Source organism: Pelobates fuscus, chromosome 10, assembly GCF_036172605.1.
Source record: "Pelobates fuscus isolate aPelFus1 chromosome 10, aPelFus1.pri, whole genome shotgun sequence".
Lineage (NCBI taxonomy): Eukaryota > Metazoa > Chordata > Amphibia > Anura > Pelobatidae > Pelobates > Pelobates fuscus.
In genome coordinates, this window is record NC_086326.1 from 35572201 (window position 1) to 35586074 (window position 13874).

The 13874-nt window shown below is 40.2% G+C and overlaps 1 protein-coding gene across 1 annotated transcript in view; it reads left to right on the forward strand.

The window, feature by feature from the left end:
- The window catches only part of SHOC2 (SHOC2 leucine rich repeat scaffold protein), a 65540-nt gene that overhangs the window by 27788 nt on the left and 23878 nt on the right, over positions 1-13874 (forward strand). Inside the window, exon 2 of the mRNA XM_063434927.1 lies at positions 5669-6574. Within this exon, the coding sequence (XP_063290997.1) occupies positions 5875-6574 (700 nt within the window). The 5' untranslated portion in view covers positions 5669-5874. The remainder of the gene's footprint in view (positions 1-5668; positions 6575-13874) is intronic.

Genomic DNA, 13874 nt, shown 5'->3' on the forward strand with positions numbered 1-13874 from the left:
CACCCTCTGCATGGAGACACTGAACTTTACTCATAGAGATGCATTGATTGTCTTGTGCTGGCTCTGCCCTTGATCTGCTTCCTTGGCAGTCTCAGCCAATCCAATGCTTTCCTATGTGAAAGCATTGTGATTGGCTGAGATCACCACTAATGATGTCAGCCAAGAAGGCAGAAAAAGGGCAGAGCCAGTACCAGCAGACTGGAGCAAAGATCAGATTTTACTATATTTAGAGACGTAAGGGCCACCCTCTGGCAGGGGGCTAGATTTTGTTTATTACACTATAGGGTTAGGAATAAGTTTTGTGTTCCGGACGATATAGTGTCCCTTTAAGGGAGTAAAGTTCTTTTAGCAATACTGTTTAATGATCCAGGGCATTGTGCACCTTATAGCAGAGCTGTGTTCTTCAGCTCTCTCACAGGCGGAGAGAGTGCTCAGCTCAGGTTGTGCATTTTCCAAAAGATAATGAGCTTTGAAATCATAAACTGCAGGACAAGGTCCTTGCTCTTTACCCATTTAAGCCAGCAGAAGTATTATGGTGATTAAAGTGACCCTTTAAAATACACTCACGAATGGAAATATATTTTTAGGTCCATTTTAACCATGTTCCTGCAGCTAATTTACTGCCAGTTAGAGCACACATCCATTGCACTTTAAATAAACGTACTATGCAACTAGCTCGACATCTCTTAAATTATCTCACTTATAAAAACTCCCAAATGTTTTAATGCTAACCACAAGCTGTAAATGTAAAATATGATAGTCAATAGTCAAACGTTCTATTTAAATACTGTTATATACCTTCAGCAAAGAGCTAAGCATACATTGTGTAGAAGGTTTGATGAATTCGGGGAAGCTGAATCTACAACTTTTTATGTCTGCTCCATGATCACACTGAGTGACACAGACATGCAGTCAGTGTTTACCAACAACCACACATGGGATTTTTGAATCTGTGAACAAACACTGGTCATAGTTTACCAGAATGACTATGCAGCTCTTTAAACATCAGTCACAGCATATTATGGGTGCATTCCATGTGTCTTAAAAGGACCGATCCAGACACCACCTCAGCTTCACCTCAAGGACGCTCATTTATGAATGGTTTAACCCCCAAATTGCTAAACTACTGGAAGAGAGTTCCCAGAGACTTCTTCTGGGTAGAAGGGGGGTGCCTGTAGTTGCAAGCAGACCCAATAATATTAAATTTTACGAAGCTATTATAAATTTTCCTGCACTTAACCTCTTTTGACAGTGGTCCAATGTGGGCATGGTCATCTTGTTATTATAGCGTACTCTTTAAAGGGTTATTGCAACCAACATGACCACTTCTGCTTTTTGAGTGGTCATGATGGTCGGAGTCTGAATGTATAGTGTTTCAGTTTGAGTTATTTGTATTTGTGTGATGGGGGCCTGTTGCACATGTGACTCACGCGGCTTTGAACTCTGTTCCGGGCTGCCTAAAGTCAATTCTGTACTTATTTTACATCTGCCGTCAATGTGCACTGCACTCTGCCAACACATGTTCAGAACCTGCAAGGTGAAACGGTCTAATCAAAGGACATTTTCTTTTAATAATTATAAGACTTGGAAATGCGGTTTCAAGTCAGGCCTCCAAGAGCACAGGCTAGGAGAGCCGAGCTACTTCCCGACTCCTATACCAAGCTATACTGTGACATGTATGCATGCGCCGTGCCATCATGGCTTGCCGTAGAGAATCATTGCATGCAATTATTCTTAATGACCAAATCTGTAGTGGATGCGCCTACGGTCCTCAATGCATTGGAATGGAGGAACAATTTGAGGATGACGCCATGTGAGGAGGAGCAGATGCCCCCCCCCCAAAAAAAGAGGAAATATATTTAGTTTTAAAATTTTAATGGGTAGTGTGGCTAAAAATAACTAGGGACATGAGGCTATAACATTGGGAGTACAGATTTGTATTTCTAATGCTAGTGCCCCTAATGCTAATGCTAGTGTTCACATCCAGTCAGAATCTGATGTGCTGAGTAGCGCTCAGCTTTCCCTTGTGTTTTTAGGTGCTATTTGCCCACTGTGCCAAAGAATTGCCTAGAAATGCTGAACATACTTGGAACAATTAAACCACATTTGTATTCATGGAATTACAAAAGATCTGCTGAAAATAGCCAAACTGTGGATAAAGAGTTTACGATTTTCTTCTCCTAGTCTCCTAGTCTTGCCCAAACTTTGCAGTTTGGTTTTCAATTTCCCACAAGTTGGTTTATAATGAATAAACACAAATAAAAAATATAATTTTACAAAGGACGTCCATGGGTGAGACAATCTCTCCAGCCCATATTGCAGCGTTTAATCATACTTGTGGCAATTCTCTGTTCTTTTTCTGTTTTTCCACATTTCATTTGTTTTTGCCAAGGGCTCACATTTGATCTCTGCATTACACATGTAGCAGAGGAGTGAGGAGCATTTACATAAAGCTTGCCGATTGTTTCACAACATCGTCTTTGGAATGTATAGCAAATTCATACTCCTCTTGCATTTTGCTGATAATGGTGATCGTGTAGTATTTATTGATCCTTCTGACTAAATTGAGTGGTAATTTATAAACTAACCTTTCACCCGTTTCATGAAAATTCTGCATGCTTTGAAATGAACCTTGTCCCAAAGTATTCTTTGAGTGTGTGTACACTTCATCATTGGTAAATGCAGTTATTATTATTATTATTATTATTGCCATTTATATAGCGCCAGCAGATTCCGTAGCGCTTTACAATATTATGAGAGGGGGATTTAACTCTAAATAGGACAATTACAGATAAACTTACAGGAACAATAGGTTGAAGAGGACCCTGCTCAATCGAGCTTACATTCTATAGGAGGTGGGGTGTAAAACACATTAGGACAGGAATTTGCAATCAAGTAAGGTGGGCTGCCCTTTAGGAGAGGGCAAGAGACAGGTATGTGAGGTAAGGGTTAGTCTTGGAGACCATAAGCTTTCCTAAAGAGATGGGTTTTAAGGCACTTCTTAAAAGATGCAAGACTAGGGGAGAGTCTGATGGCGGTAGGCAGGCTATTCCATAGGAAGGGAGCTGCCCGCGAGAAGTCCTGCAAGCGCGAGCTGACCGTACGGGTGCGGACAACAGACAGGAGGTGGTCACGGGCAGAGCGGAGAGACCGAGAAGGGACATACCTATGGATCTGTGAGGAGATATAAGAGGGGCTAGAGTTGTTCAGTGCTTTATAGGTGTGAGTTAGTACCTTGAATTGACTCCTATAGCATACAGGAAGCCAATGTAAGGACTGGCAGAGGGGTGAGGTGTGAGAGAAACGACTAGAGAGGAAAATCAGTCTAGCAGCAAGTTCTCATCAATTGTCTATAGTGACTCTATAGTAAATGCAGAACCTCACTTTCTACACCGGGGGGGCCCAAAAGGTAGATCTCCAGACGAGCTGAGATCAGGACTGCTTGATCTACTGGTTTCTACATGTCTCATATGAATGCGTCCGCCATGCTGTATGTAAACTTCATAAGCAGCAGATTAATAATAAGAAAATTAGCTCATTAATTAAAATTGAATCCCAAAGGGACTGCTTTAATTAGTAAACTGATTTCCTTCCTGAAGTTTTAAATTAAAATCAGAATCAAACAGTTAATGTGTTTACAGGAAAACATTGTGGATCTGGCCACCCCTAGATGAGTCTTGATCTATCTCTTCATTACCTTTGTGCAATTGCATGCTTGTTGTACTGACCTCCATTGCTGCTGCTACTCCAGGATTAAGCAGCTTGACGAGTCAGGGATAACTGGAAGGATTGAGTATGTGTGACCATATCGGCTCCACGTTGGAAATAAAATGAGATGTGTACACTCTGATTGCGTTCAAACCCCTGATTAAAATAATAATCTTGGACACTTGACAAGTGGGCTTCTGAGTTCACATTTGCTACGTGTGCATACATTTCTGTATTTTTTAAATGGAAACAATGAGCTATGTTTTATTCCATAACAAGCGTTCTTTTGAGTGCAATTGGCACCCCCCCCCCCCCCCCAAAAAAAAAATCTGAAAAATGTTGTAGAGCACCATAAAATAGGTTGCTTTTAACACCGAAGGCACGGTGTCTGGTTTAGAACTGCACATTTACTAATTAAATATGAGACTCTACACACACAGATTTTGTTAGTTGTTTTTACTGCCCTCCCAAGCATTTTGCAATAGTCTCCACACCCTATTTGCAGTGTTTATAAAACAGATTATCCTGAATGTTGTAGTTCTTATTCTCTGTGCATTTACACTGTATTGTGCCTTCCTCCTGGTCGTACACTTCCTGCCTTCTGGGACAAAGCCCTTGTGCTTTGCAATGTCACAGGCTGAGTTAGTAGTCTGGGTGAGTTAAAGATAATTTGAACTTTAATAGAAAGCTCTCCCAGCAAGTTTCAGGAAACCTCTTTTTCCCTTCAGGAAACCCTTTTTCTGACTTTATGCATGTGCCAGAAAGTGAACATTTAAAGGTACACTCTGGACACCATAACCACTATAGCCAACTTTAGTTGTTATGGTGTCAGAACTTTACTGGTACCCCTCACCGGAAGTAGTCACGCTGTTTTAGAAAAGTTTAAATTCTCCCCTTGGTTAGGCCAGGCATCTCTCCCTGACTTCTTACTTCAGCTAGCAGAGCAAAAGTTCCTTCTCTCCTAAGCTAGTACAATGATCTTGGCCCTGCACCGCTGGGCTTGGCTTAGAGAAAGATCATCCGGCTCTCTCAAGTCTGGTAGTGGAAAGGGGGAGCGGCGCTCATTGGACCCTAGGTACGAAAGCTTTTCTAGCACCATTTGATTACTGACACTGTCTATCACATAGACATCTTTGGAAGCAGATACCACGGCTGTCTATAGCTCAAACTGCCTTTATTTTCTGTACTTATATAGACAGCAATACCAAGATCGTGTAGGCAGGTTGAGATTGGATCTGTAAGTGGGCTGAAGAAAATTTTAATTTGTTCCCCCCCCATCCCCATACTTCACCAGTTGTTAGTAGTTGTAGCTTTAACATAAGTACATAGGAGCTCACCTTTCCAGCCTGTTTTCAGTCACTTGGAAATAAAACATTTTCTTTGCATTATTTGTCTCATATACACTCTCACCACACCCAGCCAATCTAATTCTACATGCAGAAAACCAATGTAGCAAATGCTGTAAGTCATCTTGTACTTCCTAGGTATGTGCACGTATTCCCCTTTACTCTTACAGCTGAAATACAGAACTGCAAAATTTTAGTCCAGTACAGAAATCTTAATGTAAAGTAGTCACAGAATTTGAGAATTTATTTTGTGTTCAGTGGCTCGCTATATTATTGTACTGGAATCATTTTTTTAATTTTTCAGTCAGGCAGAAGAACAGCCATATATTTGATACAATTGATATACTGAATTGTTATAGTTCCTTAATGTTTATTTCACACAAGATTTTATTATCCCAGTGCATTTTCTAGGTAAGTGGTTAAATGCTGGGTTGAAAATTTCCTTAGTGATTCCACCTGTCCCAGTTAGTCATGACAGAGCTGTGCATATATTCAACACTGTGTTGTTGTTTTTTTGTTTTGTTTTTTACATCTAAATGTATTATGACTACAAGGATATAATCTGATTTGCTGTCATTGTGTTAATGTTTATTTTTGTTTTTATCTTTATTTAGAAACCTGGATGACAGACTCCTGAATCTCATACTGATTGTTTAACATGTGGGTTTACAAACTGGTCCTTGTTACCCAATATGTAGCCTGAACGAGCCTGGATCTCTATTTAAAATATTTTGTGGGGAAGTGATTTTTGGCGTGTTAAGTCGGACACTGAATTATAACAGATTTCATGAGGTACCTGACTTAAGGCAGAACCACAATCATGAGTGGCAGCATAGGAAAAGAGAAGGATCCTAAGGATAATGAATCGAAGGTGACCACTACATCGAAGGATAGAGACAAGGATCCAAAGGCATGTGGCGGGTTAGTAAAGGAAGCCCGGGAGAAGGACCTTAAGACCAAACTTAAAGATGCCAAAGAAGGAAAGAAAGATGCTAGTGGAGCACAACCTGCAGTGACTTTTACTGTGGACAATACAATAAAACGCCCAAATTCAGGGATGCGTAAAAAGGCCAGCAATGCAGAGGTGATAAAAGAGCTAAATAAATGCCGGGAGGAAAACTCCACGCGCTTGGACTTGGCCAAGAAGTCTATACACCTTCTTCCTTCATCCATCAAGGAGCTGACACAATTAACAGAACTTTATTTATACAGCAACAAGCTGCAGTCGCTGCCACCTGAGGTGGGCAGCCTGGTGAACTTAGTGACGCTGGCGTTGAGTGAGAACTCTCTTACCAGCCTGCCCGAATCTCTGGACAGCTTGAAGAAGCTTCGCATGCTTGACTTGCGACATAACAAACTGAGGGAAATCCCTCCTGTGGTTTACAGGCTAAGTTCCCTGACCACGCTTTTCTTACGGTTTAACCGCCTCACAGCAGTAGAGAAGGACATCAAAACTCTGACAAAGCTAACCATGTTGAGCATTCGAGAGAACAAGATCAAACAGCTGCCTGCTGAAATCGGTGAGTAAAACCTTCCCGCTCTCTAGATGTGTTAACTTGTCAAGCAATAGAGGATTTCTTTTATAAAACAAAGGGACACTATAGTTACCAGAACCACTACAGTTTAATGTAGTGGTTCTAATGTATTTATCTATAGCCTGTCCCTGCAGGCATTTTAATAGGCAGTGTTTACATTACTGTGTTTCGAAAGAGAGAAATTATCTAAGCATGGCATAAGTTATTGTAAAACAATGTTTTTATTTTTTCATTTTAACAGTTAAGTCTGACTTTTTATAATTGAATCATTTTGTAAAAATGGCTTGTGTTTAGCTCACTTTGTCTTTTATTCTAAAAAAAAAAATCAATTTTTATTTGTCTACTTAAACATTATTTTTTTCTTTGTGTTCCCTTGCACAAAATGCGCAAAGGAACTCAGTCAGATAAGATAATAACACTTTAATGACTGCAATTGTTATGATGCAGGATAGTACCCTGCTCCCTATTTATATTCCCAGGATTGCCTATAAGCTCACACTTCACTGAAGCTATACATACGCCTGCCTGCTGGTGCAGATAGATGTTACGTTTTCGTTTTACTTTCTCCCTTTCCAGTTTTGTCCAACTTCTGTGCACAAACAAAGGCAAACTTTTCTCTTCCCTATGTGAGAACCCGAGCTGTGGCTGCACGAATGAGCCGCCTGCAGCTTTAGGTAGGAAATCACTGCACAAAGTCTGGTTCACAAAGCTGTGTACCAGGCAGTGCATTAGCTGATTGCAGGTGCATTGTGGCTGCCATCTGCTTATCCTGTGTGGTGAATGGAAATCCAGCTGGTGGGTATGCTACTTATCCTGTAAACTCTGCTGGACAACAGTTTATTGGATAAGACCAGACACCATGTATCAAAATGAGAGGCTCCTGGTTGATAGAGGCTGTTTGGTCAGGGATGAATCGTTCAGCTGCTGACACTTGCTTAAAAAGGGTAGCAACTTTAGGGTCTTTTGATGTGTTATCTATTTAATGCAGGGGTCCTCAAACGCCGGCCCCCCAGAGGTTGCTGAACTTAAACTCCCATGATTCTTTGAATTACATAGCCAGAGAATCATGGGAGTTGTAGTTCAGCAACATCTGGGGGGGGGCGGAGTTTGAGGACCCCTGATTTAATGCATTAAAAGTTAGTCAATGGGTTCCTGTGTGTTCCTTTAATGCAGTTCCACATACAGTAATATAGGGTAATAATATTGGAGTGTTTAAAGCAGCACGTGTCCTTACTGGGGCAGTAATGCTGTACTTTAGGATTTGTTTTAGCTTGCAGGGATATTTAACTCTGCTCCTCCTCCTCTATGAGGTTCATTGAATTAGTGAGCAATCAGAGATGGAAGGGAGTCTCTGATAATCAGGTTCAGCCTCCAGCTTGTGTATCCCATGTTCTTTGCCACACATAACCGACTCTGCAGGGCTGCTTGTTTAGAGATCATGGCTGAGCCAATGTGATGTTTTTAAAAACACAACATAGAACCCTAAAATCTTGATTGTTTTTTTTTTTTTTTTTTTTTTAAAGGAACACTCCACTGAGGTGCTTTATGAGACTGGCTCCAAAGTGCCAATTTCAATAGAAATCTGCATTTTTATAATTAGGGGCAGCAACACATTCCTGGCAGTCAATCAGAAAAGTTTTCTTTTGCTTCCACAAAGCCCTTTTCAGTGAGCTGTAATACAGCTCGCTGAGAAGTGTTGGAAAGCCACTATCGTGTGTGTGATCTCGTGACTCTGGGACAGAGACTTTCAGTCTCTGTTGGGGGGGGGGGGGGGAAGGGACAGCTTGCAAAGACAGCAGATAAGGTCTGCAACTATTGCAAGCTGTGTTTTTTTGTTTTTGTTTGTTTGTTTGTTTGTTTTTCCTTAATATACACCTAATAGGGGAAAACCACCTTTTCACTAGGGGTATATCTACTAAATGCTGAATAAAAAAATTGGGGGACAATGGAGTGATATTTTCAAGTGCCTATCAATGAAAATGAATGGGGGCTTTTGCATAGTTAAAATGCTGGATATTGCCTTTCTGATTTGCTGCAAACCCTTTTGATCAGGCAGTCTGTTTACCATTTTGGTTGACATCATTGCTATATTTTATTTCCTTCTGGACTCTCTATTGTTTAAAACAATTATAGTGAGATAAAACATCTAGCAAAAGGACACATACTCTATATACAAACAAAGCACATTCACAAGAGTCCTACCACTGCCCAACACATTACACAAATTACACAAAGTTGCCCTTTAAAAAAAACAAAAAAAACTCCTGAACAAAAAAATGCCAATGTGTGAAAACTTGCACCTTACAGGCAGGCTGTCTCCTCAGAAGAAACCAGAAAGCAACAGACTGTCAGTGAATCCCTTCTATTCCATACAAACATATTGGAGAATGACAAGCATGCACATGATTGATAAGCCTAGCATTAATTTTCCATTGAAGTTCAGATTCAAATTATTGCTGTTTTCAAGAAAAACTGTTGCTGTAATACACGCAGAATAGGAAAATTGCTATGTTAATCTTCTTATCCTCTGTGTGTATTTTACAAGAACGCTCCACCTTTCGGTACATGGTGTGGTAACACATTGGGTGAGCTGCTCAAAGATGACAAGCAGTATATTAACTCTTTCTAGCATACATTTTGTTTTTAAAGGGGAAGTGTTCAATACCATTTTTATCTTTTTCGCGTATTAAAACAAGTTTGGATGTTTAAAGCCGTACATTTGTTAGAGAGTCTTGTTACTTAACATGCCACATTTATACAAGAGGAATGTATTGGTTCATGTTTTTTGTTTTTTTTTTGTAAATGGAGAATGTTTCAAAATATTATGTAATCGGATGCTTTTAAAGTTTACTTCGTTATATTACTATAGATTTGTAACCATTTTACCTGTAGTTTGTAATATTCTGTGCATGCAATATGTACTATAGTCATTTAATGTTTCTGACCAATATTTCATGTAGACAGTTATTAATATTTTGGGTGATAGAATTTGGTTGCTAAACTTTTCAATAGTATAGAACACATGTATACTCTACCCCTCCACCCCCCCCCCCCCCCTCCCCTCCCCTCTTTTCTCCTTCCCAGTTGTAAATACCTCCATATAACTGTTCAATCCTATTCTCTGTTATTCAGGCCTCACTCAACTCAGTGAAAGACTGCATTTTTTTTTCTCCCCACGCCCACCCACCCACCCACCCAGGGTCCCCCTAAATATATAGCATGCTCCTCCAGCTGTTTGAGATTCTCACCCAATTACCTCTTCATTCCCCTAACATCTTACCAATAGCTGCTTCTCTGTTAACTCGTTCAGCCATCACCTCCAAACGTCCCCTGCTACCTCTTGTCTCAAATCCCCATGGTTTCCTTTAGATTGTAAGCTCACGGGCCATCTTGCCAAGCACTTTGTATAAAAGAGCTCCAATGGCTAGATATCAGCTTACGGGCAGGGCTCTCTTACCTCTTGTATTTGTCTGTGTATATTGTATGTTTCTCCACTAATTGTACAGCGCTGCGAAATCTTTTGACGCTTTATAAATAGCAATAATAAATAAATAATAAAGAACATTGTGGTGGTGATTTGGCAAGGTCATGAAACCTGAAAGAAATTTCACTATTTTTGATTACTTTACAAGTTAGTTTTCAGAGTGAAAAGGTTATTGGTAGCCAAAGGTGTGCTCCACTGTAATCTGCCTTTCAACACTTTGACCTTTCACTCTATTTGTGTTTGTGTGTGTGCGTGCACTACCAAATTAGAATATTTTGTATATGATTGTTTGTCAATCATTGTTTGATTGTGTGCTTGCCCTCTTCTCCGTGGTTGTATTTTTTTCTGCTTAATTTGTACTTTTCCTTGTTTGTGTCTGCAATTCTGTCTTGTGTCTGTGTTTTTATTCCATTGTATTGTTTTGTTTTTTTCCCTCTCTTTTTTGTTGCTCTTATTTCTTCGTACGTCGCTATGGCCCAGTCTTACATTCCATGTTCCTCTACACTCTGACTTAAAAAAAACAAACAAACCCAAAAGGCGGTAGAAATTTTCTGATTCCAATCCAAATGGTAGTTAATATTAAAGATCTGCTGTGATGTCATCAAAATTTAGCCCGTTGTTAATATGAGAAGTTTTTTTTTTTTTTTATTATACCCAATAAACAGTGATGGCATTTTTTTGCATTCTAAAGCATTCCATAAAGCCTTAAGGTGCTTTATGTATTAGGATCGATTTATCGTAATGAAATGAAAAAACACTCAGCAGCCCTGAAGTATTGTTTCCACTACGCTCTCACCCAGCTGTCATGGCTATGATGCCAGGAGTACTCTGGCCCATTTCCCGGACTCATGGTCTTCTCTCTAGCCGGTGATGACATCTGGCTTCTGCATAGCAGCAGGTCTATCCTGCTGGCCATTAATTGGCTGTGAGCGTTTTTTTGAATGAATGCAATTCTGTGCATAGGTAAATGCACAGAATTGTCCGTAACAAGCCTAGAACCATAGTTCTCGGTTGGCTAATGATACCCCAATGATGCTACCAGAGGAGAAGTTGTACCTCTGGCAAGTGTGCAAACTAAGTATGTACCGTACAGTGTTTCACAGCAAAACACCGGACAGACTCTCGGCACTATGACCACTTCAGATCACTGCATTAGTTATGGTGCTTGGAGTAACCCATTAAATATGTAACCTTGTAAGAAGATTGTATTGTTACACTTCCCAGGGCATAATCTCAATGTATTTCTGCCAAAAGCACTTTCTAGAAATGATGGTTATCATTATAATTATTAGTTATTTATATAGTGACAACATATTTTGCAGCTTTGTACACTAGAAGGAAAGCAGACAAACAAACTCATACTGATACAAATGGAACAAAGCTTGATTTTTAAAGGAACACTATAGTGTCAGGAATGCAAACGTGTATTCCTGACACTATTGGTCTAAATAGCAGTCTTAGAGTGTAGGACCCCCTCCCCACCCCCCCCTTACCTCCGGTTAAAAACATAATTTACTCGCCTTTTTCTAGCATCGCCAGTGTCTGGTCGCAGCTGGCCCCACCCCAGCTTTGCTCCCTTGACTGATATCATGAAACCTGATGATCTCAGCCAATCCAATGCTTTCCCATAGGAGAGAATTGGTAAGCTATCGCGCATGCATGTCAAAACTCTTCTCTGCGTCAGTCAGCATCTCCTCATAGAGATACATTGACTCAGTGCATCTCTATGGGGAAAGTTCAGCTCCTACATTCAGAGCGTGGAGCCGCTGCGCATTTTGCAGCACTGATCCAGGAATCTCCTCTGGCGGCTGTCTGAGTGACGGCCACTGGAGATGTCCCTAGCAAAAATGTAAACACTGCCTTTTCTCTGAAAATGTAGTGTTTCTATTAAAGTGCCTGCAGGGACAGGCTGTAGACACCATAACATCTACATTAAACTTTAGTTGTTCTCGTGACTATAGTGTGCCTCTAAGTAACCTTTTGTTTTCAGAATAACTTCACCTGCTTATGCAGTAATTTGGTGATGTTTACCTGTCTCTCTCTTGCTAGTTCAGCATGACCTGACACATCCCTGCAAATAATGTTTTGGGCACACTTGAAGGGACATGTGTACACAAGTTTAAAGTTCTGGCAGGATTATTAGGTTAATCGTAATCAATATGCAAAGCTGGTATGTGTCTGCATTACATGCACTGTTCCATAATTTATGATTTACCAGCATCGCATTCAGTTAGAGCGTCCGTGAACCTTCAAAATCACGTTAAACCACATCCTCACAGGAAAGCCCAGGGCTGTCTGTTGCTGGAGGCAGAGGGTTAATGCTAAAGGATGAGATCACTGTAATTGTTCCTCTAGTTTTACCTCCAAGCAAACCCTTTGTTTTGCTCAGTGCAGGGTAGGCATTCTTTTCTGTCTACGTAAAATTGATGCTCTGTGTCTAAGGATTGCTTTGTCAGTTCCCAGAAGCCTTGTGTCTTGCTCTCTGATCTGTGTAACAGCTACAGAAAATTACTGAGAAAGTCTGACTGCTTGACACAATCGACCTTCCTCCTGCGTGTGTTTACCAGAACTTGCCTGTTATTTCAGTGTACCGTTTTTTTTTGTTTTTATTCACCATACATTTTTGTTTATAATATTTATACAGCCTACAATAGGAAAAATGTTGAACACTAGATGACCAAAAGGTAAATCCTAGGCTGTTGCAGTCCTATAATTCCCCATGGTGCTTTAAAGAGTCATTCTTAATTACATAATCACTACAGTCTCTGTGCCAAGTCCCCCAGGTTTATGTCAATTTGTTTGAAAGTGACATTTCAAGGCACCCAGCGACTGCCACCCCCATCCCTGGGCAAATGTTGCTTTTCATGCAGGCAGTAATTGGAAAATGGTGCCCTGCACTATGCAGCATTCATATATTGTAGGGGGGGAATCATTCAGTCAAGGCTCGTTCAGACGTATTGCCTTAATTAGTTGTTTTCCATCCAGGTCATGGGAATTATAGTTCTGCAATAGATGGGGACAGCTAGCTAAGTGGAAACATGCAGCATTATTGTTTTCATTGTATGCTACAGCTGCCATCTTGTTCAATATTTTTACTAATAAAGCTGTATTTTTTTTTTTTTTTTTATAAACTTTTTTTTCCAGATTTTATTTTTTTGTTCTGTTAAAAGATCTGGTTACATTTATTTCATTATTCTTGGGAAAACTGATGTCACAGAGGGGTTAAAGAGGCAGGGTGAAAATATTTCCTGGGTAGGAAGGATTTATAGTGTTAAAATGAACCTCCTTCCCCAACTCTTGTATATATTCCTAGTACTTCCCATCTTTTCAGCCATGGCAAATTTGAAGCAATTCATAAAATACATAGTTGAATTTACATGGCAAAGCTGTTTGTGTGTAGTTTCGAGCCACATCTTTTATTGCCCAAAGCGTGGAGGTAGCTGTGAATTTACACGGCAAAGCTGTTGGTGCTGGAATTGGTTAGTTTGACTCTTTAATAACATGGCCAGCACACTTATACCCATCAGATTTGTCATGTGTATGGGAACCCTGGACATACTGTGTAAGTGGATTCCCCATGTTGGGTCGGTTTCTGTAATGGACCTTGTTTTTTTCTTTTTGTTTTCCCCTCTTCCAGTTTCTTTCTATTTCTTTTGGACCACTTTGTAAAACTCCACTGCCATTTGCCACTTGTGTGCATTTATACACCCATGTATAACAGGTGTCCATGGGATATGTAGTTTAGCATTCATCACAATTGATGTGTGACACTACTGAATAAGCTAAAAGCAGGGATACTAC